Source organism: Diabrotica virgifera, chromosome 7 (genome assembly GCF_917563875.1).
Source record: "Diabrotica virgifera virgifera chromosome 7, PGI_DIABVI_V3a".
Classification (NCBI taxonomy): Eukaryota; Metazoa; Arthropoda; class Insecta; order Coleoptera; family Chrysomelidae; genus Diabrotica; species Diabrotica virgifera.
Window position 1 is genome coordinate 72,698,469 of NC_065449.1, and position 26,374 is coordinate 72,724,842.

General features: G+C 33.3%; 1 protein-coding gene across 1 annotated transcript in view; it reads left to right on the forward strand.

Moving 5' to 3' along the window:
- Positions 1 to 1,514: 1,514 nt before the first annotated feature.
- Positions 1,515 to 26,374, forward strand: part of LOC114327662 (phenoloxidase-activating factor 1-like) — a 30,100-nt gene continuing 5,240 nt past the window's right edge. Inside the window, exons 1-4 of the mRNA XM_028276336.2 lie at positions 1,515 to 1,680; positions 4,437 to 4,492; positions 15,873 to 16,048; positions 21,498 to 21,676. Coding sequence (XP_028132137.1) covers positions 1,617 to 1,680; positions 4,437 to 4,492; positions 15,873 to 16,048; positions 21,498 to 21,676 — 475 coding nt within the window. The 5' untranslated portion in view covers positions 1,515 to 1,616. The remainder of the gene's footprint in view (positions 1,681 to 4,436; positions 4,493 to 15,872; positions 16,049 to 21,497; positions 21,677 to 26,374) is intronic.

Below are 26,374 nucleotides of genomic sequence, written 5' to 3' on the forward strand. Positions count from 1 at the left end.
CAGATCATCGAAAAAGCCATACTAAAAGATGAAACAGTATATTTGGGATTCCTAGATATGAAAAAGCTTTTGACATGGTGAGCAGAGAGGGAATATGGCAAAACTTGACAAATAAGGAAGTGGATATGGAACTGAATTGTGCAGCACAAGTTCACAGTTCTGGATTGTGAACCACAATCCAGAGTTTGTATAGCAATACCATAAATCAGTTAAGAACAGGCAATCTTATTTCCAGCAAATTTACGAATAACGACGGAGTCAGACAAGGAGGGGTATTGAGCCCCCTATTGTTTATCTCTGTAATAGACGAAGTAATTAAAAAGTGCTGGCCAAAAACAAAAAAAATATACCATAGGTTACAGAAACCTACAACAAATAAAAATCGAAGCCTTTGTATTTGCAGATGATATTGTTATTGTGGCAAAAACTGAAAGAGCTTTGGAGGAGAACATAAGAATCTGGGAGGCAGAATTAAAAAATTACAATCTAATAATAATTAATACGGAAAAAACAAAAGTAATGGCAATATCCAAGAAAGATGTTAACCTAAATATTGAAATCCAAGGCAAAAGATATAACAGGTAGATACATTTATATAACTTGGAATAATTTTAAATAAGAAGGGGACACAAGAAGACGAAATTGAAAATAGGATAAAAGCAGCCACAAGAACATATCATTCGCTATATAAAAACGTCTTAAATAAAAAAGAAATAACAAGGAAAACCAAAATGATAATATTTAAAACAATTTACGTACCTATCACTACATATAGAGCAGAGAATTGGGTATTGAACAACAAACAAGAAAAACGATTGCAAGCCCCGGAAGTGAGGTATTTAAGAAAAGTCTTGGGAGCTAGGAGAACCGATAAAAGACGTAACGAAGATATTAGAAGAGAATTAAAAGTCAAATCATGAAAGGAAAAATTCATGAAAAGAAATTAAAATGGACTGGGCACTTATTTAGAATGAACGACGGCAGACAGGTTAAAATGACATGGGAAGCGAGGCCGATAGGGAAAACAGGGGAGGCCGACCAAGGAAAACGTGGAATTCCAGTGTGATGGAAATATTTCAGAATAGAGAAAAATCGTGGCAGGAAGCCAAAGAATTAGCTAGGGACCGAATAAAGTGGCGTAAGTTCGCAGAGAATAACGAGTAAAGATGATACCTTGACACCTTACGGTATAAGAGGATCATCGATTATGTTATGTTTAATTATTAATTAAATATAGTCAGAACAAAATTATATCGGACACCCCTTGTTTTTTATAATTTTTTTAACATACTAGATTACATTATATCAAATAATTTTTATTCGCCAATCAGATAGGTGCAGATCGACCTTACATCGGATCTTAGACTATTAATTGGTCTTTATGAAATAATACATAATATGCGTCTGGGCTCGTATGTCAAAGAGTGTCTTGGGAAAATCCTTACTTCCCTGTTCTAGTAAATTGTAGAGAATTTTCTGCATATTTTGTGCACCATCTACCTGTTCTATGGAATATATTTAGCACACACTCCTCGTAGTATTGTATAGTACAAATAGGTTGTATGAACAGATTTACGGGTAGTTGTTAGGAGTCGCTCGAGAAAATATCTGCCAATATGAATCAAAGAAATTTTTCGATTATTTTGACTTTGTTTTTGTGTGCATGTGTGGGACATACATGTAAGTATTTTATATGTTAGGTATATATTAGAACGTACCTTATGTTTACTGAAATTTATTTGTATTACTTAGTTCTCCAGTTATTTTAGTTTAAGTTTTTTAATTTCATTTTGTACATAAATGTTCTTTGTTTTTGGTTTATCGCCGGATTCTATAGTTAATTTTTTTTATTATATGTATGATTCTATTTAACAGTCGTTTTACTTTTGTTTACATGACACAGTGAGTGGTAAATTATGGAATAAATTCTTTTTTTTTTAAATAGGCGGCTTTGGAGACAAATTCCCAAACAAGTTAATTTTTATTTTTATTTTTAAATAATGATTTTTTGACATCCCTAATATACAGAGGGAGTTTTATAATAAATATATTATATGGAACGACTCAATGATCTCGGAAACGGTTTGCGCGATTTTTGTACGCTTTAGTGAGTAAGCACCCTGTGCTGCAGCTGATATTATGGTGGTAATTACATTGTTGTCAGATCTTCCGTTTTTCTGTAAATATAATTTATTTCAAATGAAACACCCTGTATAATTTTTGCGTTTTGAAGTAGTTAAGAGGATGGGTACGTATTCTGGGCTGCAATGCTATTCAAATGGGGATTAATTTTTTTCGAATTCTGAGAAAACTTATACGCCATACGTATTTTTGAAAAATTTAAACGCTGAATGAAAGATTACGTTATTAGCGAGGGCCGAAAGTTCCTGAGAACTTCTATAATGTTTATTTTAATAAGTTATAAAGAAAATTTAGTGTGATTTTTAATTTCAAATATCTCATTCAAATAAACTTTTTATTTATTTTAAGGGACGTTTGGCCCTCGGTAATAATTTAGTCTTTCATTCTGCGTTTAAATTTTTTATAAGTATTTATTAGTTTTTTCAGGATTCGAAAAAAATGGACACCATGTCGGTGGTAATATTTTCCAAATCTATCTTTGTCTTACAACGCACTCAGTCGAGAAGGATATTGTCAGTCAGACTGTGACAATCAGTGACAATTTTAAATATTTGACATGGCGTCGGGAATATGTTGAGTTGTTGATTAAATAATATTGAAATATAGTGTATTTAATAAATAATTGATTTAAGACGTAAACTTAATAAAAAATTATTTATTGTGTATTATTTGTGGAAGATCCAAGCAGAGAATACATCAGGATAATATATTTTGTGATCCAAGTATTTTGTTGTTAAAGATGTTCAAAATTGTAAGCGTTCCATAATAACAATATATTATAAAAAAATCACTTTAACACTTTTCCTCTTTTCTCGATTGAGTATTAGTTTTTGTTGTACATATAAATTATTACAATCACTGAAATAGTCCAAGTAATGAAGCTAGAAATAGAACAAAACCTCGCAATATTTACAGAATAAATCGGTTTGCTTGAAAATTTGAGAATAAGTAGTGGATAGTCCAAGGATCAAAATCTATATGGGGCCAAAAGGCGCTTTCACCATGGCGGTGGTTTTCACCCCATCTCGCGGATGGAAATTTTTTATTTTATTTTGACCACAACAGTTGGTAAAAACGTTCATTCTAAGCAAAAATCGTCGTATACATTTTTTTGATAAAATTAATAGTTTTCGATTTATTCGCTATCGAAAATTTTATATCGACAAAATTAATGTTTTTAATCAGTTTTCTGCTAATAACTGAAAAACTTTTCGTTTTATCAAAAAAACTTTGCTTAACAAAAATGTACCTTTTGAAAAAATAAACAAAAAATAAACCAATAGTAGTCGAGCTAGACTTTATTATATGTTAGCTCTTTTTCGTCAAATGCTAAATATTGCAGTTTCAAAGTAAAAAAAAACGGGAAAACTATGCATTTTTTGAGGATAACTTGTTTAAACTAATTTTAATTATTTAAAAATATCTATCTGCAGAAATAAAAAAATAGTGTCTAGCTCAAAAAGTAAGTGACATAATAAAAAGAATGTCAGTCCCTATTTTTTTCAGCGCAAAAGTGATCGGAAACTTCCCCCTACTTACCAACTTAATTAAAATTAGTCACTAACCTTATTTGGTCTTCTTTATTTATGTATTGTTAATAGGTTCTAAAGGTTTCACCGGCTTAGAATGATCAGTTTAAAAAAAATGGAGTTAAAAGCGAATAACGAATTTTTATAGATTGGTAATAAATGCCCTTTTCTTCAGAATAGACAGATTAGCATCAGAGATAGCAAAAAAAAATTTCAATACAAAATTGCAGATGATTTAATTCCCAAGAAATCTATTTGCACAAATTTTTTCTAAGTCAAAAATTGACTGAGCTATAGACAATTAAAACTTGTAATAACGTGCAAAAACCACCTTTACAACCCTTTCCAAGTCACCTCTTTTTGCAAATGAGTACTTTAAAAGGATTTAGTATCAATACTGTTATAGATCTTGTAAGAACCCATAAAATTTCTTTTTACCAAACTTTCTAGGATAAAAAGTAAAGAAGTTACGGTTAAAAAATCAATATATTTTAAAAAAAAGGAGTTTACCTTCATAAAATTTGATATTAGATGGTTGAGTCTTAGGTTTTACACCATGCAGAGTTTTTATGAAAAATAACTTTTTTTCGTAAAATTAATAATAAAAAAGTTTTCCATACGGCTCCAACTTACAGGGACATACTGTAGAACTCACTCTGAATTATATCATAATAGTGATGTCATCTATCTGGGCGTGATGACGTAATCAATATACTTTTTAATATCTCGTTGACGTTTTTATTTGAAATAATATTTTTGTTGCAGTGCAAAGTGAATTTGCCAGAAATCCTTTAATTCCTGATGTTGAATGCGGCCGTTCGGTAAGTACATTAATAATTTGTTATTAAACCATTCTTCTTCTCTTCTTAACCTCTATCAAGTCCCCTTGACGTTGGCGGTTAACATGGCATAACTGTCTCTGTTTCGAACTATTCTAAATAGTTACTCTGCTTTCTTTGTGTCTGTACACTCCCTGATATTCTTCAGCCAAGAGACCTGTTTTCTACCAGTTCCTCTGCGTCCTTCGATTTTACCCACCATAATAAGTTGAAGAATATTATATCGGTCTTTCTTTACTACGTGTCCAAAATAGGCTATCTTCCTAAATTTGATATTAGCAGCATTTGCTCTTTAAGGGCTGCCACATTTGTCAGCATAGCCGTCCATGGTATTTTTAGTGTACGTCTGTGCAGCCACATTTCAAATTCCTCCAAGCAATTAATGTTGGATATTTTTAATGTCCATGCTTCGACTCCGTATAAGAGGACTGACCAAATGTAACATTTAATCATGGGCTTTCGAAGTTGAAGTTTCAAGTTATCATTACAGAAGGATAACCTCATTTTTAAAAATGTTTTGTAGTCATGAATGGCAAACAAGATATTTAAAACTACGTAGTCTTTGAATTATATGACCATCAACATATAACCGTGAATCTTGATGTGCCAAACGGCTAAACACCTTGTATTTTGTTTTTCAACAGTTTATGTTCTCTTCTCACTGTGTCGATGGCATTTAAAAGGCATTGCAATCCACGCATGTCATAACTTACAATAAATTGTTCAATACAGTATGCTGTATGATGCAGTAGCAATTAACTTGTAAATTGTAATAAAATTTTAATCTTGAGTAGTTAATAATTATGTTTTTTTAATTATTAAAACTAAAAAAAGTAGTAGAAAAAGTATATTATTCTACTCGCATGCAATGGCTATTACGTGCTCGTTGAATAATATGCTAGGCATTAGTATTACAAGGTATTAGTTGCTTATTTTTATAGATTTTTAGATTTTTATATCTAAAAATAATAATTTGAATTAGGTACTTGATGGTTATAATGAAAACAAATAGACGAGGGTATTTAGCACAAAATAAATAAATTTTTAAATACTTGCAATTTTTGGCAATATGTTCAGGACGACGTCAGGAAAAAAGTCCACTGTTCAAAAATCGGTAGAAATGCATAATTGCACTGTAAAATGCATAAAATGCATTTGCATATTTAAGCAAATTGCTTAAATATAAAAATAAAGTCAAAATCAGTATACTAAGGAACAAAATTTACTATTTGGGGGGTTTTTGGGGTCACTAAAAACGACTACGCAATCAGAACTGATCCCCGGATCACCTAGTACCGAAGGTCAGTGCAAGAACGTCATCTTCTGGAGTTTCGATGATTTTCGGCACTAAATTGATGCAAATGGATTACTGGAGGGTTTTTGAAGTGGTTAAACACGAATATGCCATCAGAACAGACCTCTGGATCACCTGGTGCCCAAGGTCACTGCAAGGGACGTCATCTTCTGGTTTTTCGAGGGCTTTCGGTATTAGAATAGTGCAAACGGATTACTTACGGGTTTCTGAGGTCGCTAAACACGAATATGCCATCAGAATTGAATTTCGGAGTACCTGATGCCCAGGATCGCTACTAAGGCACGTAATCTTCTGGAGTTTCGAGTGTTTTCGGCATTAAATTGATGTAAACGGATTACTCACGGGTTTTTTGGGGTCGGTAAATACGAATATGATATCAAAACTGAACTTCGGAGTACCTGGTGCACAGGGTGGCTACTAGGGCACGTCATCTTCTGGGGTTTCGAGGGTTTTCGACATTTAATTGATGCAAATGGATTACTGAAGCGTTTTTGAGGTTGCTAAACACGAATATGCCATCAGAACCGACCCCATGTGCACCTGGAGCACAAGGTCATTGCAAGGGACGTCCTCTTCTGGAGTTTTGAGGGATTTTGGCAACAAATTGATAAAAATGGATTACTCGGGGGATTTTTGTAGTGATAGACACGAATATGCCATCGGAACAGACCACCGGATCACCTGGTGCCCAAGGTAACTACAAGGGACATCATCTTCAGGAGTTTCGAGTTATTTTGGTATTAAATTGATGCAAACGTATTATTTTAGGGGTTTTTGGGGTCGCTAAACACGAATATGCCATCATAATTGAACTTGGGAATATCTGGTGCCCAGGGCCGTATTAGGGCATGTTATCTACCGGGGTTTTGAGGGGTTTCGGTATTTAATTGATGCAAATGGATTACTGGAGTGTTTTTGAGTTTGCTAAACACGAATATGCAATCAAAAGAGACCATCGTAGAACCTGATGCTCAGGGTCACTGCAAAGGGCGTCATCCGCTAGGCGAGGTTTTCGGTACTATATTGATGCAAACAGATTACTTAACAGGTTTTTGGGGACGCTGATCACGAATCCCCATCACAACAACCACCGGAGGACTTGGTGCCTAAGGCACGTCATCTTCTGGAGTTTCGAATATTAAGTTTTATGTACTCAATTGACGACATTGATAACAGATTACTCACGGGTTTTCGGGGTTGCTAAACACAAATACGCTATCAGAAGAGACACCGGAGCATATGGGCCTAAGGCACATTATCCTCTTGAGTTTCGAGGGTTTTCGGCATTAAATCGATTCAAACGGATTACTCATGGGTTTTTGGAGTTGCTGAAGACAAATACCCAGTCAGAACCAACACGGGAGCACCTGGTGCCTAAGGTATATCATATTATGGAGTTTAGGAAAGGTACCTGAGAAACACATGAGTAATCCGTTTTCATCAATTTAGTACCGAAAACACCCGAAACTCCAGAAGATGACCTGCCTTAAGCACCAGATGTTGCGTGGGTTGGGTCAGATGGCATATTCATATTCAGAAACCCCAAAAACTCAAGAGTAATCTGTTTGCACTAATTTAATACCAAAAACTATCGAAACTACAGAACATAAGTTGCCAGAAACCCCAATAACCCATGAGTAACCCATTTGCATCAATTAAGTACCGAAAGCCTTCGGAACTCCAGAAGATGACGTTCCCTAGGTACCAGGTACTCTGGTGTCTGTTCTGATGACGCAATCGTATTCAAAAACGCCAAAATCCGATTAGTAAGTAATTAGTTTGCATCAATTGAATTCCGAAAATCGTCGGAACTACAGAAGAGGAATTATGCACCAGGTGCTCCGGTGCGTTCAGCAAACTCAAAAACATATGAGTAAACCGTTTGCATCAATTTAGTACCGAAGACTCTCGAAGCTCCAGAAGATGACACCACTAGCAATAACCTTGGGCACCAGGTTCTCCGGAATTCGGTTCTGATGGCATATTCGTATTTAACGACCTCAAGAACCCCTCAGTAATCCATTTGCATCAATTTATTGTCGAAATTTCTCGAAATTTCAGAATATGACGTTCCTTGCAGTGACCCTGGACACCAGGTGCTCGGTGTAAACCAGGTAATCTATTTGCATCCATTTTATGCCGAAAACCCTCGAAACTCCAGAAGATGACGTCCCTTGCAGTGACCTTGGGCACCAGGTGATCGAGAGGTCTGTTCTGATGGCGTATTCGTGTTTAACGATTCAAAAACCCCCGAGTAATCCATTTTATCAATTTACTGCCGAAATCTCTCAAACTCCAGAAGAGACCGCCCCTTGCAGTGAGCTTGGGCTCAAGGTGCACAGGGAGTCGTCGGTGTTGATGGAATATTCGTGTTTAGCGACCTCAAAAACACGTAAGTAATCCGTTTGCATTAATTTGATACCGAAAGCTCATGAAACTCCGGAAGATGACGTCCCTTACAGAGGTCTTGGGCACCAGGTCATCCTAAGGTCTATCCTGATGGCATCTTCGTGTTTAACCACCTCAAAAACATCCCGAGTTGTCCAGTTACATCAATTTAGTGCCGAAATTTCTCGAAACTCTAGAAGATAACGTGCCTTAGTAGCGACCCTGGCCACCAGGTACTCCGGAGGTCAATACTAATATCATATTCGTATTTAGCGACCCCTAAAATCTGTGAGTAATCCGTTTGCATCAATTTAATGCCAAAAACCATCGAAACTCCAGAAGATGACGTCTCTTGCCATGACCTAGGGCACCATGTGATCCGGGAATCAGTTCTGATGGCGTAATCGTATGCAGTGAACCCAAAAACCCCCCAAATATTAAATTGTGTTCCTTAGTCTTAATCCTTAGTTTACTGATTTTGACTTATTTTTATATTTTATGCAATTTTGGACGCATTTTATGCACTTTACAGAGCAATTATGCATTTATACCCATTTTTGAATAGTAGACTTTTTCTTGACGTCATCCTGAACATAATGCAAAAAACTGCAAGTCTCTAGGTGCTGTATTTAAAAATTTATTTATTCGGGTGTTTTTAGTGCTAAATGCACTGGTCTAAAAAGTATCTTTGCAGTAGACATATAACTTTTTATCTATTTAATATATTATTAAAAAAAACTATAAATATATTTGTGTAATATTTATAAACCTTTTGCCAACTCTAAGACTGGTTTGACGTGGTGGCTTCATTAATATTCTTATTCGTTTTTAGATACCACTTTAATAAATTCAAAACAATACCTACAGCTACAGCAATGACCACGACAGCATCTCTTTTCGATTTTGCTGCCAGGTTTCATCAACCTTTTTATTATCGTAAGACTGTTTTAGACCTCACAGTACCTTCCTAAACGGTCTAATAATATATTGATTATTTATACAGAGTGGTTCATTAATATTTTCCAATCTCTGAGTTCTAGAATCTAGACCTCAAAATACTAAGATTTAACTCAAATCACTTAAATAAAATGTGGCTCATTACTGAGTTACAGGGTGTTTTATTTCAAATTTTGATAACTACTTTTACCCTGTACTTTAAAACTATCTGACATGTCCTTGTCATTCCCGGCAAAAAGTGTAGGTACTGTACACTTTACACTAAATTATGATAAATAAACATTTCTGGCTGCTACCAGAGGCGTACGACAAGGGACAGTGAATGGTTGACCCTTCCTAAATTCTACGCCACTGACGCAATTGCTACTTTAGCGTAATATTTCGATTCTCCAATACTTTCTATGTAAATAATATACTCTCAATTCGTAACGATAAAGCCATTAGTATTCGAGATATTACAAGTTGCAAATGAAACGGTAGTGACAGTTATTTTGGTTATTGTATTAAGTTGTGCCCCTTCATTTTTATCTTCAAATATCTCGAATACTCATGATTTTATCGTTACGAATGTGTGTATCTTATTTGCATGGAAAGTATTCGAGAATCTAAAAATTATGCTAAAGTAGCAATTCCATCAGGTGCGTAGAATTTGGGAAGGGTCAACCATTCACTTTCCACTGTCGTATACCTAGGGTAGAAGTCACAAACATAAATAAACTTACGTGCATAGAAATCGGCCCACTTAAAAATTTGGTCATATTTGATGTCTCACATTTCCTAAATATATTGGCCGATTTAAGTGATTTTTTGGAACATGTTATAGCCTGATCCTTTATCAATACCACTGTAATAATATTGTTGCTAAACAGGTAAATTTTTATTGTATACCGGGTGTACCAATCAAACTGTGTTTTTTTCTCAAAGTTCGCATCACCCTGTGGAATATTCTAGCATTTATAAAATACTGAAATTAAAACCCAACTATAACCTCAGGTCTTTTGAACATTCAGTTTTGTGAGTCATTTGTTTATGTTGGATAATAAAAAAGTTAGGTACTTTAACAACTAGACATGTTCTTCATTAATAAACGGTGTTTCTAAATAAGTACGACAAACTTTAAGGGGTAATTCTGCATAAAAAATAATGACAGTTGGCTTTATAAACGTATGTCCGCAAATATTTCGTTTCCGAGATACGGGATGTTGATTTTTTCTTACAAACTGACGATTTATTTATTGCGTTAAAACCAGTTGAGATGTGCAAATGAAATTTGGAAGGCTTTTAGAGATAGTTATTGCGGATTTTTTGGCATAAAATTAAGAATTTTAGATTCACCATTACATGATCGGTCATACTACGTCTTAAAACCCACCAAATTTTATTGGCATATCTCAACCGGTTTTAAAGTAATAAAATAAATCATCAGTTTGTAAGAAAAAATTCAAGATCCCGTATCTCGCAAACTAAACATTTGCGGACATACGTTTATAAAGCCAACTGTCATTGCCAACTTATTTTTATTGTCAACTTATTTTTCATGCACAATATTATCACATAAAATTTGTCGCACTTATTTAGAAACACCGTGTATTAATGAAGAACATGTCTAGTTGTTAAAGTACCTAACTTTTTTATTATCCAACATAAACGAATGAATCAAAAAACATAATGTTCAAAAGATCTGACGATATAGTTGGGTTTTAATTTCAGTATTTTATAAATGCTAGAATATTCCACAGGGTGATGCGAACTTTGAGAAAAAAAAAACACAGTTTGATTGGTACACCCGGTATTCAATGAGTATTTACCTGTATACTACTCAACAATATTATTACAGTGGTATTGTTAAGGAATCAGGCTATAACATGTTCAAAAAATTACTTAAATCGGCCAACAGGTTTAGCAAACATGAGACATCAAAAATGAGCAAATTTTTAAGTGGGCCGATTTCTATGCACCTAAGTTTATTTTTTTTGTGTTAAAAATTAGCTATTTGTATACAGTTTTTTAAAAGTGATTGATATACTATTATCATTTTTTGGATTTGATAAATATTTTATAAAGAAGGAGCAATGTAGAGAAGTCGGACCCCAGAAGCCATTTGGTAGAATTTTAAACAAATTGAGCCCCTTGTTCCATCCTAGCGCCAAGTTTTGTATCTTTTGATCTAACAACATACCGAGAAATTTTACGGAGTTTTGGAAAGCAATGACATTTTTGTGAATATAAAGGAATGGTGCAATGGGTGATTTTTTCGAAAATAGCATACCTGTTGATTTTGTAACAGATAATTCGAATTAACACTAAGTGAAGCTAAACTATTAATGTTAATTTTATTATAATGAAGGAATTTTTATCTAATTATTAAAATATACCAATACAAACAAATATTTTCCATTGAAACATATTTTATTTCTTATACAGGGTGTCCAGAAATTCTACCGGCAAACGAAGACAGGTGATTTCTCAGATAATTTTAAGACAATTTAACCCAATTCACCTAGCCCGAAAAAGGGAGCTAAAGCTCTTTGAAGAAGGCGCCATGTAATTAGTTTTTCTTAAATACCTCCAGAACGTTTCTATTTAGAAAAACGAAAATTTGTATACATATTTATTTTCCAGAAATGAATCGATTCCATCCATTGCGAATTTCTAGTACCGGTCATAGGCGGTACCATATTTTATCGCATATCTTTTTTTTTTCTTTAACTTTTGAACATTTTTTATACTGGATTATTAAATTGTGAGACATTCTAGTACTAAAAGGTACTCTTACTTTAAGTCGGTAGGACACACCGTTTTCTAGAAAAATCGATTTGAAAGTTTTTAGTTTTGGGAATTTGAAAAAAAAAATAAAACAATTAAAAAAAGATGTATTTTACTAACTTAAAACAAGAGTAACTTTTAGTACTCAAATATCTCATAATTAATAATCTAGTGTGAAAAATACTTAAAAAATAAAGACAATAAAGCTATGCTATAAAATAACTGTTGACCTACCCAAAACGGACGCCTATGACAGGTACTAGAAATTCGCCATTAATGAATCGATTAATTTCTGCAATATAAATAAATGTACCAGTTTTCATGTTTCTAAATATTTTTTTAGTCTTTTTTTTTTAAATTCAAAGAACGAAAAATTTGTAAATTGATTTTTCTAGAAAACGTTGTATCCTATCGACTTAAAGTAAGAGTACCTTTTAGTAAAAAATTTAATAATTCAGGGTCAAAGACGCTTAAAAATTAAAGACAAAAAAGTTAGGTGATAAATAACCGTTGCCCTACCCAAAACGGACGCCTATGACCGGTACTAGAAAGTCGCAATGGATGGAATCGATCAATTTCTGGAAAGTAAATACGCATACCAATTTTAGTTTTTCTAAATAGAAGCGTTTTGGAGGTATTTAAGAAAAACTAATTACATGACGCCATCTTCAAAGAGCTCTAGCTCCCTTAGAGCATTTTCGGACTGGGTGAATTGGGTTAAATTGTCTTGAAATTATCTGATGGATCTCCTGTGTTAGTTTGTCGCTAGAATTTATGGACACCCAGTATAAGGATGTTTAAGGAAATAAAAATCATGGTACGATTCATGCTTTTATTAGAAAAATAATATATAATCTGACACCTCCTAACTTTTTAACTGCCATCAGTTTAAGGTTAAAGACTAACTGTCAATTTAAATGCTTAATACAATTTAATTTTTTAAGCTATTTTTAAATTAAAATGTAAAAACCTTTTCAATTTCTTTGGAACACGAAAATGCATCAGCTGCATGACACTCTGGTTAAATCGGAGAGTGCAGGAAGAGTCTATACCGGTTTCGCAGGTTTTTGCCTCCTTATCAGTAGTCCCATATCCTCTTCTCTCCGATTTCCCCAGGTATCATACTTTGGGCCTTTCCGAATTGCAAAAAACGAAATGCCGTGAAGGAACTAGAGCCATCTACCGAACAACAAAGTAAGTTATCAATCGAAGTAGCAAAGAAAACGGAAATAAATATCGTTCCTATACCACCAGATGACAGGTGGAATAGTTTTTTTGGTTACAACCTTCCGAGATTTTCAAAAATTATAAATCATACTGGATGCCGAGGAAATTAAGATGAGAGATTTTTAAATATTTCACAACCCATCTCTGCTACCGTGGTAAAAGTTCCAACAAAAAAGATTCCTTAGTACTCAACAAAATGGTAAATGAGTTAAAATGTATCATCATTCTCTTTGCCTTATCCCTATGCGGGGTCGGCTTCCCTAATTGCATTTCTCCACACAATTCTATCTTGGGTCATATCAATGTTAATCCCCTTTACAAACATGTCCTGCCTTATCGTCTCCGCCCAGGTCTTCTTTGGTCTTCCTCTCCTACTCCTACCAGGAATCTGCACTTCAGCTATTCTTCGTATTGCGTGATTAACGTCTCGACGTTGAACATGACCATCTTAAACCTATGCTCTCTCATTATGGCATCAATTGGTGCCACACCTAGACTTCCCCTAACATACTCATTTCCAATTTTATCCTTCTTTGTCACTCCACTCATCCATCTAAGCATTCTCATTTCCGCCACATGCATTCGTTGTTCCTCTTTCTTTTTCACTGCCCAACATTCAGTTCCGTGCATCATAGCCGGTCTTATGGCTGTTTTATAAAATTTTTCCTTCAGCTTCATTGGAATTTTTCTGTCACACAACACACCACTCGCTTCTTTCCACTTCATCCATCCAGCCCTAATTATACTGCATGCATCTGCATCTATTTCTCCATTACTCTGTAATACCGATCCCAGGTACTTAAAACTATTGCTTTTCACAATCATTTCACCATCCAAAGATACCATTTTATTTGTAGTAACTCCATCTTTAAATAAACATTCCAAATACTCTGTTTTTGTCCTACTAAGTTTTAAACCTTTTTCCTCCAGGGCTTGTCTCCACTGTTCCAGTTTTTGTTCTAAGTCTCTTTCACTATTTCCTATCAACACTACATCATCAGCATACATTAGGCACCATGGAATACTACCCTGTAGTTTCGCTGTTATCTGGTCTAAAATTAATGAGAATAAATAAGGACTAAGCACCGAGCCTTGGTGCAATCCCACTTTCACCTGAAATTTATCAGTCTCTCCCACACCTGTTCTAACACTAGTCGTTACTCCCTCATACATATCTCCCACAATCTTTACATATTCGCCAGGGACTCCTTTCTTATTGAGTGCCCACCAAAGAATCTCTCGAGGAACTCTATCATATGCTTTCTCAACATCAATGAATACCATATGAGCGTTGGTCTCTTTATTCCTATATTTTTCCATCAGTTGCCTTACAATGAAAATTGCATCTGTTGTTGATCTGCCCTGCATAAAGCCAAATTGATTATCGGATATTTCAGTTTCTTCACGTATCCGTCTACCAATTACTCTCTCCCATATTTTCATGGTGTGGCTAAGTAGTTTTATAGCCATGTAGTTTGTGCATTGTTGTATGTCTCCCTTGTTTTTATAGACAGGTACTAATATACTGCTTCTCCATTCCTCTGGCATTTGTCCAACTTCCATTATTTTATTAAATAGACCTGCTAGCCAACTTATTCCTGTCTCTCCCAATGCTCTCCATACTTCCCCAGGAATATCATCTGGTCCGACTGCTTTTCCTTTCTTTAATTTTTGAAGCGGTTGAGGCACTTCCTCGTTTGTTATTCTGGTAACCATTGCTGTTACTGTCTGCGTTAACTCCACAGGCTGTCTGTTAAATTCTTCATTTAATAAACTGAGTTAAAATGTATAAACATTTTCAATTTCTTTGCAACACTTTGAAGAGGATATGAGACTAATGATGAGGAGGAAAAAGAACCCAAAACCGGTATAGACTCTTCCTGCACTCTTCGATTTAACCAGAGTGTTATGCAGCTGCTGCATTTTCGTCTTGCAAAGAAATTGAAAATGTTTATACATTTTAATTCATTTACTCTTTTGTTGAGAACTAAGGAATCTTTCTTGTTGGAACTTTTACCACGCTGAGCAGATGGGTTGTGAATTATTTAAAATTCTCTCATCTTAATTTCCTCGGCATCTTGTATGATTTTTAATTTTTGAAAATCTCGGGAGGTTGTAACCAAAGAAAGTATTTCACCTGTTGTCAATCTGGTTGTATGGGAACGATATTTATTGTCGTTTTCTGTGCTACTTCGATAGAGAACTTACTTTGTTTTTCGGTAGATGGTTCTAGTTCATCCGCGGCATTCCGTTCTTTGCAATCCGGAGAGGCTCAAAGTATGATACCTGGGGAAATCGGAGAGGAGAGGATATGGGACTACTGATGAGGAGGAAAAAACCTCCAAAACCTATATAGACTCTTCCTGCACTCTCCGATTTAACCAGAGTGTTAAGCAGCTGCTGCATTTTCGTGTTGCAAAGAAATTGAAAATGATTATACATTTTAATTCATTTACTCTTTTGTTGAGTACTAAGGAATCTTTCTTGTTGGAACTTTTACCACGCTGAGCAAATGGGTTGTGAATTATTTAAAATTGATTGACTGTATGATTTATAATTTTTGAATATCTCGGGAGGTTGTAACCAAAGAAAGTATTTCACCTGTTGTCAATCTGGTGGTGTGGGAACCATATTTATTGTCGTTTTCTGTGGTACTTCGATTGATAACTTGCTTTGTTTTTTATTTTCAAATTATTTTTGTGATTTAAGGTTGAGGGCCCTTCGTCTTCACTTGTTGGAAATAAGGAGTTTCCCTGGGCAGTCAGAATTTCATTTAGCAAACGTCCCGATCTATTTGCATGTGACGGAGTTTTGATAAACCAAAGATATATCCTGACTGCTGGCTTATGTGTAGAAGATAAGACTTTAACACGTCAAGGAAATATGTGAGTATAATACGTTGTATAATTTTACGTTAACAACATTAACCCTTAAGTACTAACATCTTAAATCAATAACGTAAACACTAACTAACCGCCTGACAGACGGGTTTAACATTTTACTGGTTATTTTATTTTGTTAAATATTTTAATGAAAAGAAATATTTCGATGACTTACTGTAAGTACTACTTATCTAAAAAACACAGTAATTGATCTAGTTTCTATAGATTTATTAAAATAAAAAACATTATATCAAGAATGGAAGGATTGTTTGTGTGACTTTTTATTCCTGAAAAAAGTGTGATAAAAATGAAACAAATGAAAGAATCTCGATAAAAATTTATAATCAAGTTAAACAAAGAGCAATAAACATGAAAATAAAAAAGTTTTAAAAAATGTTAAAACAAGAAAAACTGACAGGCACTAAAATTTGTACAGTGTAGCAATGGTAGTCAGGGGCAACATTTTCATCACAAATTTATCCCACTTCGCTTATGTCATCTTCTACCTCATCAAATCATTTCAAAAGAGTTTCTCTTAGTCTCTATTCCCTTATTTGAACTTTTTGACGAACTGGGACAATTTATGTTTAATGACGAACTGGGCGCAAATACTAACACCCCGTCTATTAGACGGAAATCACACTTTGAGTCTAAATATCTTTCGAATAACAACCTGCCGAAAATTGTCGAAGTCAATACTACTTAAATAATAACCCAACTTGAAAAGTCATAAACAAGTGACCTTCAAAATTTTCTAAGAATGGAAATATCCCACTTTCAACAAGCGATGCCGTCTGAGAGACGGTGTGTTAGTACTTGAGGGTTTAAACACTGTCTCAATAAATATTTAAAAACACATATTATATTTCACCTCATAAAAATTCTAAGAAATACTTGTCAACAAGGGATTAGGATGCATTGGAAAATATGGAGAGGAAACAGAACCCTCGAAATTCCAGATGATGACGTGCTGTAGGCACAATGTGATTCGTGGGTCGGATCTTATAGTGTATGCATGTTCAGCCACCCCAAGACCTATGAGTAATCCATTTTCTTCAATTTAGTACCGAAAAATCTCGAAACTCCCGAAGATAACCTGTCTTAGGCACCAGGTGCTCCTGTGTCTGTGCTGATCACGTATTCGTGTCCAGCAACCTCAAAAACCTATAACTAATCCGTTTGCGTTAATATAGTACCGAAGACCCTTGAAACTCCAGGAGCCCCTTTCATTGACCTTGGAAACCAGGTGCTCCGGGAGTCGGTTCTGGTGACATATTCGTGTTTAGCGACTTCAAAAAACCTTCCAGTAATTTATTTGCATCAATTAAATGCCGAAAACCATCGAAACTCTAGAAGATGACGTCCCTTGCAGTGGCCCTAGCCACCACGAGCTACGGAGGTCAATCCTGATGGCATATTGGTATTTAGCGATCCCAAAAACCCATGAGTGATCTGTTTATATCAATTTAAAGCCGAAAACCCTCGAAACTCTAAAAGATGACGTCCGTTGAGAGTCAAGGTCAAAGAAAGGTCGCCATTGGATAGTCAGGAAAAAATCCTACAATACTAGTACTTTTCTTTGATACAAACTTTTACATGTTGCCAGATAACCAGTAACTCAAGAAATTGGAATACCCATTAAATCTTATAATTTTCCGAGTTTGTGCCTCTATGTCTTGAAAATCCTCCATACGATCGAGATGTGTCCATGAGAACTTTACATCACAATGCTTCAAAGAGTATTTATCCAGAGTATGAACTAAATCCACTGGGACCTAATTTCTCTAAGGTTTGTGCGGGGTACTTTAAACAAATTATAAAAATACATTTTTTCGGCCCGAATATACATTATTTTAGGTTCCTTGGAATATTAAGAACAAAAAAGATGTTTTGAAATTTTTCTCTAAAATTAATCGTTTCCGAGTTATAAACAATTTAAAACTGGAAACAATCGAATAATGACGATTTTCAAGGTTCAAAACTACAAATAAAAAATATTATTTTTGAAACTGCGGAGTGCTCAGATTCAAGTTCAAGCCTCATTTTATCAGCTACCGATAATACTCTGGGCTAATTAGCAAAATTCATGGAAAAGTTATTTACCAGCAATTTTATTGCTGGAATCGAATTATAAGATCCTATATATTAATAATATAGGTATGCAAAGTCCGCAGATAGTGTGCTACTTTTTTTATAAACAAAATGGCGCCGACAAATCGTATGTTTTTCAATTATTGCTCTATAACTTCGAAGATTTTAACTTTACAACCAAAACAGCTTAACAAAAATTCACCGCAATTAAATTCTGCATAGAGATATGTTTTTCACGATTTGCTCCGACGAAATTTTCCTCGAAAAATGCGGGTTTCCCTAACAAAAACTCTAATTTTCAAATAAAGTTTTAAGTAAGTAATTATTAATCAATAATTAAATAACTTAGTGACATCAAAGCTTCTTTGGTATAGATTGTAATTCCAGAAGCCGGTGAAAATTAAACGAATATTTTAGCAACAATTCAATTGTTAATTAACAAATTACGATCGCAATAATAAACAAAATAATCATGATACATTGATCAAACTTATAAAGATTATAAAGATGAGATGCTTATTTAATATTTTATCGACAAAATATAAATTTTTCTTTTTTTTGCATAATCTTTAAATTTTGAAAAAAAAAAAATAGTTATAATACGCTGGTCTAATTAGTAAAGTACAAAGAAAGGTTATTTACCAGCAATTTTATTGCTGGAATCGAATTATAAGATCCTATATATTATTAATATAGGTATACAAAGTCCGCACATAATGTGCTACTTTTTTTATAAACAAAATGGCGCCGACAAATCTTATTTTTTTCAATTATTGCTCTATAACTCCGAAGATTTTAACTTTACACCAAAAACACTCAAATAAAAATTCACCCCAATTTAATTCTGCATAGAGACATGTTTTTCCCGATTTGCTCCGACGAAAATTTTCCTCGGAAAATGTGGGTTTTCCCATCAAAATCTCGAATTTTCAAATAAATTTTTTGGGCCAGTAATTATTTATCAATAATTATATAGCTTGGTGAAATAAAAGTTTTCTTGGTATATATCATAAATTCAGAAGCCGGTGAAAATGAAACGAATATTTTAGCAACAATTCAATTGTTAATTAACAATTTACAGTCGCAATAACAACCAAAATAATCATGAGACATTGATCAAACTTAGAAAGATTATAAAGGTGTGATGCCTATTTAATATTTTGTCGACAAAATATAAATTTTTCATTTTTTTGCATAATCTTTAAATGTTTAAAAAAATTGTTATAAACAAATTAACATTTCTCAGAAATTGTTCATGATATTCTAATTTAAAAAAATACTTAAAATGCGTATTTCATAGGTCTTGAAAAAGAATGCCTTAAAAAAATTTTCCAACCATTTACAAAAAAGTTATGAAATAGCAAAATAAATATACGAAATCTCCGTTGTTTATAATTAGTTTCAATTGTTTCAAAGCTTAAAGGTGAGTCTATGGTACAACCTAATTACTCACAAATAATGTCAAAAATTACTGCAATGGTTATATTTTAATCGAAGATTAAACACACTTTTTTTGTAATTTTTAGAGCAAACGTAGGCCTGATACAGAGTCGGAGCTAAAATGTTCACTCGAAGCAACTGACACGCAGCATGCATTATTTATTAAAAGTGTACATCACGCGGCCGGTCGTCGCTCCGAGTGAAAATGTTAGCTACAGTACTGTGTTACTCTACTTTCGCGCGTGTAAATTACAAAAAAAATATATTTATAATCTTTTATTAAAATATAACTATTAAACTGATAATCGATATTTTTTTGTAAATAATTAGCTTGTACTTTAAACTCACTTCTACGCTTTGAAAGAATTTAAAAAATGTATAAACACAGTAGTAATCGTATGATTATTTTGCTGTTTCATAACTTTTTTACAAATGGTTGCAAAAAAGTTTTAAAGCATTCATTTTAAAGATATTTAAAATGCCCATTTTAGTTATTTTTTTAAATTAAAATATAATAAAAACTTTCTGAGAAACGTTAATTTGTTTATAACTATTTTTTTAAACATTTAAAGATTATGCAAAAAAATAAAAAATTCATATTTTGTCGACAAAATATTAAATAGGCGTCTCATCTTTATAAGATTTCAAAGCTTGATCAGTGTATCATAATTATTTTGGTTATTATTGCGACCGTAAATTATTAATTTACAATTGAATTGTTGCTAAAATATTCGTTTAATTTTCATCAGCTTCTGGAGCTATAGTCTACACCAAAAAGGCTTTTAAGTCACCAAATTATTTAATTATTGGTAGATAATTACTTATCTAAAACTTTATTTCAAAATTAAAGATTTTGTTGGGAAAACCCGCATTTTCCGAGGAAAATTTTCGTCGAAGCAGATCGGAAAAAACGCGTCTCTATGCAGAATTTAATCACGGTGAATTTTTATTTGGGTGTTTTTGTTGTAGAGTTAAAATCTTCGGAGTTATAGAGCAATAATTGAAAAAAACACGATTTTCGTGCGCCATTTTGTTTATAAAAAAAGTAGCACACTATCTGAGGACTTTGCATAACTATATTATTAATATATAGGATCTTATAATTTGATTCCAGCAATAAAATTGCTGGTAAATACCTTTTCCCAAAAATGGCCTATTCTCCGATAATCAGCCCAGACTATAAGTAGTTTGAGCTTGTCTTATTTTAAAACATTGTTTTTTAGTTGTTAATGTAGCCCAATCGCCCGTCCTCTCATATGCGCTTCAATAACAATTAAAAAGCAATATTTCAGAATAAAACATACCACAAAATCTTATTGCGAGATCCTAGAAGAAGAGTTGGGCTTGAATTTAGGTACTTCGTAATTTCAAAGTTATATTTTTTGCTTATGTTTTCGAACCTTGAAAATCGTAATTATTCGATTTTTTTTGCTTTAAATTGTTTATAACTCGAAAACGATTAACTTTAGAGAAAATTTACAAACGACCTTTTTTATTCTCAGTGATTCAAAGAACGTAAATAATGAATACCCAGATCGAAAAAATAAGTTTATAATTTTTTGTTAAATTTTTTTTTATAAATTTAGCAATAACTCAGAAACGGTGGCATTTAGTTATAGGAAATATAACATAAAAAATAATCAGTACGTCTTAAGAACTCCAAAACATAAAAAATTATAGGGTATTCCATTAGAAATATGAAAGTTCATTAGATTTCCAGAAAAACGGAAGATCTAACAACAATGTAATTATGTATCACTATAATATCGGCCGTATTAGAAAATCCCTACCCGCTAAAACCTATAAAAAGCGTGCAAGCCGCTTTCGAGATAATTGAGGGTGTCCATATACAAAACTCACTCTGTATATATTATTTAATATTATGTTTTTTATTTTTAATCTATTTAAAATTATATTGTAGAGACAAAATTCGCTTAGGAGATCACAACTGCTTACCCGGTGAGGAAAATTGTGACAGTAAGGATTACGTTGATGTTGAAATCGAAAACGTAATTTTACATCCAGCCTATGGAAGCCAAAATCAAGTTAACCATGATGACATCGGTTTAATTCGATTAAAAGAAGATGTTAAATTTACTGGTAAGTATTGCCTAATGTCGACATGAATTTTAAAGAAGTCTCTACTACTATTAAGTACTCACTAATCAGACATTTTTGGTTAGGGTCGGTTCTCCATTTCTTTGGTATCTTTATATATACAACGCTCTCCTGGACCAATTGTTTTGTCTTTATCTTTTTACTTTGCGACTATCACTGAAAAAGTCATTTGGTCGGTCTAATAAGCAAATTCCCTAAGTAACAAATTGAAAATTTTACAGGAGAGACAAAAACTTTGGAATTTGCCCATGTCCAAAAGACAACAAAAGTAATTAAAGAGAAAATTGACTAAATCCATGCAATACATAATTGACCAAAATTAATTAAACAAAATATTTGCACAAACTATCTACTTATTATACTATATCCATATTAATAATAATAATCAAAATATATTTATTTACTTACATTTTCTAACGTTTTCAATCAAACAACTTCAGAAACAGTCCTACGTACAAGCGAACATCTGATCAAACAATGGACATAGGCAATATTCGTATGAATGTTAAAGAACGTTTTGACGTTTATGACGAAAATTCGTTTTACGAAATAGGCGCGAAATAAAATAATAATGGCGCTTGTGGGAATTGTCAGGCGGTACCTTTTACCTTCTACTACTGGACGACACCAAGAAACAATTTTACGCAAAAAATGGACTTAGGCAATTTGCTTATTAGATCGACGATTTGATTGTACGAATCAGGCCATTTACAGCTACTGTCTGTATAGATTATCCGGTAAAGCCCAACCTCAAATTTTATCATGATAGTTCAGTTTTAATTCTAACGCTGATGCTCATCCACAGTTCCATCTTCTTTTCGTTATCTCTAGGGGCTTACCAAGTATATGTTCTTCGGACTGGTAGTCTGTACCATGTGCTACTGATAATGAGTTCGTTCTTATTGCAAAACTGATCTATTCTCTCTTCTCTGTTATTACGTGTTCCTAGTACATATTCCCCTACAACTTCTCCATCTCTTCCTTACCCTACCTTAGTAATGAAGTCGCCTAAAATAATATGAACTCTTTTGTGTCATTGGTGTCATCTTTTTTGGTTCCTTCCAGTGTTTTTTCTAATTTATTGTAAAGGCTGTCAATTTCTTCTTCTGTGTTGTAAGATGCCGGTATGTATGATGTAATCTTTATACTGCACGACATGGCGTTAACACATTTCGTACGTGCAATTTTGTTCGTTATTTGTATAAACTCTTTGACTGATCTTTTGGTTTCTTTATTTATGACAACAGCTACAGCGTAATAAAACACGTTGTTATCTATTATACTTCTGCTACTAACCCCGCAGACTGCAGACTTTTTATCTGCCGATAGTTTGGTCAGCTTCTTAATCAGTACAGAGAGGTATGCAGATGAGCACATTACACCGATTCAGTCTCTGCCGATAAAAAAGTTTGATGCGCTTCCCGATTGCATTCAAACTAAAAAGTTGGCCAACTGTCGGCCGACTGTTTAGTCACTATTGGCTAACCACGACGTGTCCACACACGACGATTGTTTTATCGGCCGATAGTTTAGTTTGGAGAATTCTCGAATAATTTTCGGATTCGGAATGTAAATGACGGTTTGACTTTTTGAATACAGTCATGTTTAAGACAATGAAGTAAGGTAGCCTTTTGTTATCCTTTCAGAGACCTAGACAACTACAGTAATGTAAACAAAAATGCAAATATCCTAATATTCCCTCTATTGTTGTAAGTCCAGTATGTTAACAATATAAATAGAAATAACAAAGAGAATAGCAGCCAATGGATAAGAAAATAGCCTTTCTTTAGAAAATGTATTAGCGTCTTTTGCTTTGACAATATAATTTGGTATTTTCACGATTCCACGTCAAAATTCCTATTAAATTTTCGCAGACAAAAGAATAGAAAAATGGTTTAGGGTAGTGTTGCCAGGGCTACCGAAATTTCGGTAGGTCTATCGAAGTTGGCTCCTTCTTCTTCTTTGAGTGCCGTCTCCTAATCGGAGGTTGGATAGCATCATCACCATCATTACTCTATATACCGCTGCTCTAATGAATTCTATAGAACTGCATTTAAACCAGTCCCTTAAATTCGTCAACCATGACAGTCTTATTCTTTCTACACTTCTTCAGCCTCTTATCTTTTCCTGTATTATCAGTCTTAGCATTTCATTCCGCTGTCCACTCATTACGTGTCACAGATATTGTAACTTTCTTATTTTTATTCTGTTTATTATTTCGCATTCTTTGTCCATTTCTTTCAATACCTACTTCCGTGTTCCTTTTCTTCTGTGTCCATGCTATTCTAAGCATCCTTCTGTAACACCACATTTTAAATGACTGTAACTTATTTATGTGTTCTTGCTTCAATGTCCAGCATTCGGGTCCATATTGCAGTATCGAGAACACGTAGGACCTCAAAGCTCTTACTCCCAGTTCGAATCTAAGGTCTTTGTTGCAGAGAATTATTTTCATTTTTACAAACGCATTCCTTGATATTCCTATCCTGGTCCTTATTTCTGTCGTTTGGTCGTTTCTGTCGTTCAGGTACCTAGGTATTGATATTTGTCAACCCTTTCTATCGGCACATTTCCCAAATGTATGCCTGTTTGTATGTTTGTTTCATTCTTAGATATTATCATGTAGGGGAGACCGGGGCAAAATGGGATACTTAAGAAAAAAAATCATAGAAAGAAAACTAAACTGTGTATTAAAAAATAACAAAGTCTGACAGGATCACCTGCTATTAAACTTCATACAACTTATTTTATTTATAATCCAAGTTGCTTAATTATTTGGTTATAAAGATTTTAACTTATCAGTCCGAAATTCCCATTTTTCCCCGATTGCGGGGCATAGATAAAATACCCAGTATCTTTGTTATTAATGGAGTAAGACCCATTAAGTATGGTATTTTTGGGACCGCCTAAGTATACTCTTTCTACAGTTAACGTATGTTACTTTACCAATAAAACACCCCGTATGATCTCTAATTTTCATCGGTTTAAAGTCCTTATTTTTGAAATGGCTGTAGTTAAAATGGGTTGAACGAGTCACTGATCACGAATGTATGCAAATTTCTAAACACCAAATCTTAATCAATTTTTGTCTAACAAAAAAAAAACAAAAAAATACATGATATTCAGAAAAGCAATGCTGACTTTTTTGTCTTTCGAGATTTTTGGTATCTCTAACAATTTTTAAGTTATTTTGAAAAAAATCATATTTTTCAAAATTAAAATTTTTAAAAATTTCATTTAAAAACCAAATTTTTTCAAAAATAAGCACTTTGAATCGATGAAACTTACAGATCATATAAACACAATATAATTAAAATAATTTGTGGAGCGGTAACGATTTATTTCATTTAAGTTGCTAATTAGGCGGTGGTCTTTCCGATTTTTTTTTTGCCAAAACAAAAGAGATCAACTTTATTTTGAGCGTAACTTGCTTAAATTTAATGATAAAAATTTTTTATAAAAGCAGAAATAAAGCTCTTTTTCAACACTTTAAAAAAGTTTTAATGAATTTTCCCCAAAAAGTGCTTATTTTTTTGGATATTTCACTTCGAAGTATTCTATTTGAAATTTAGTGAATATGAACCTATTTTTCATTGGCTATAACTCTGGTTTTACGAGGTCCAGAGACCTAACGCGTACACCATTTTTTTACTTTTTTACAGGCCATATTTTTTTATAAGAAAGTTTTTTTCGACAAAATACTTACTTTTGGAGTTATTTGCGAAAACCGTCTAAAAATGTAGTTATTTTGTTGAAAAATGAACATATTCACTCGCAAATAACTCGAAAAGTGTTGACTTGGCGAAAAAACTCTATAGAACAAAAGTTACTTAAAATTAGTCAGTTTATCCATTTGCAGACTTATTTTGGACTTATATTTTTTCATCCTCAAGAGGGGGTGAAAGTCACCCCCAGAGCAAAAGCACACATCGGCACAGTGTCACTTTTTTTCTTTGACATGTAAGCTATGCTTATGCCAAATTTCATGTCAATCCAAGCGGTTCTTTAAAATTTAGAGCAAAAACCGTGAAGGAATGGACTAAGAGGCAACACATGAAAGTCCTATTTGTCTATGTATGAAATTGATTAAAACAATGTTTCATCCGCATGGCAGATAAGTGAAGGTAGATCTAGATTCGCATTTTAGACAATTAGCATTAGTTGCTTATTACTAATTACACATTACATTTTAACACACACCATTAACTATTTGATATATTTTAGTTTACCTCATTAAATTTTTAATTATAATTTTAACCAATTTTCTCACTTTTAAGTCTATTTATCTAAGACTGTATTTATATTTAGTTCTTTTTGTAACAGTATAAAAAATTTAAGTAGCGTTAAACAATTTATGTTAATAATAGTTTTTGCCGCCAACCGTCACTAAAGTCATCCATTATTGTACTCATTTGCCCTTATTTGCGGCAGTAAAATAACACTTTATTGTACCTACTGGAAGAAGAATTTTACTTTACCTGTCTCGATTAATCAAGATTGATTTTAAGTGGTCGATGAGAGTAATCGATTATTTATTTGAGTTAACTTACAATTTATTTACTTAAATTATTAAAAATATTGTACAAAATGTACGACACTGTTAATTAAATTTATGTCAAAAATTGAAATTCCATAGTATTTTGTAATTCTATTCGTATAAAATAAATCAAAATTTTACCG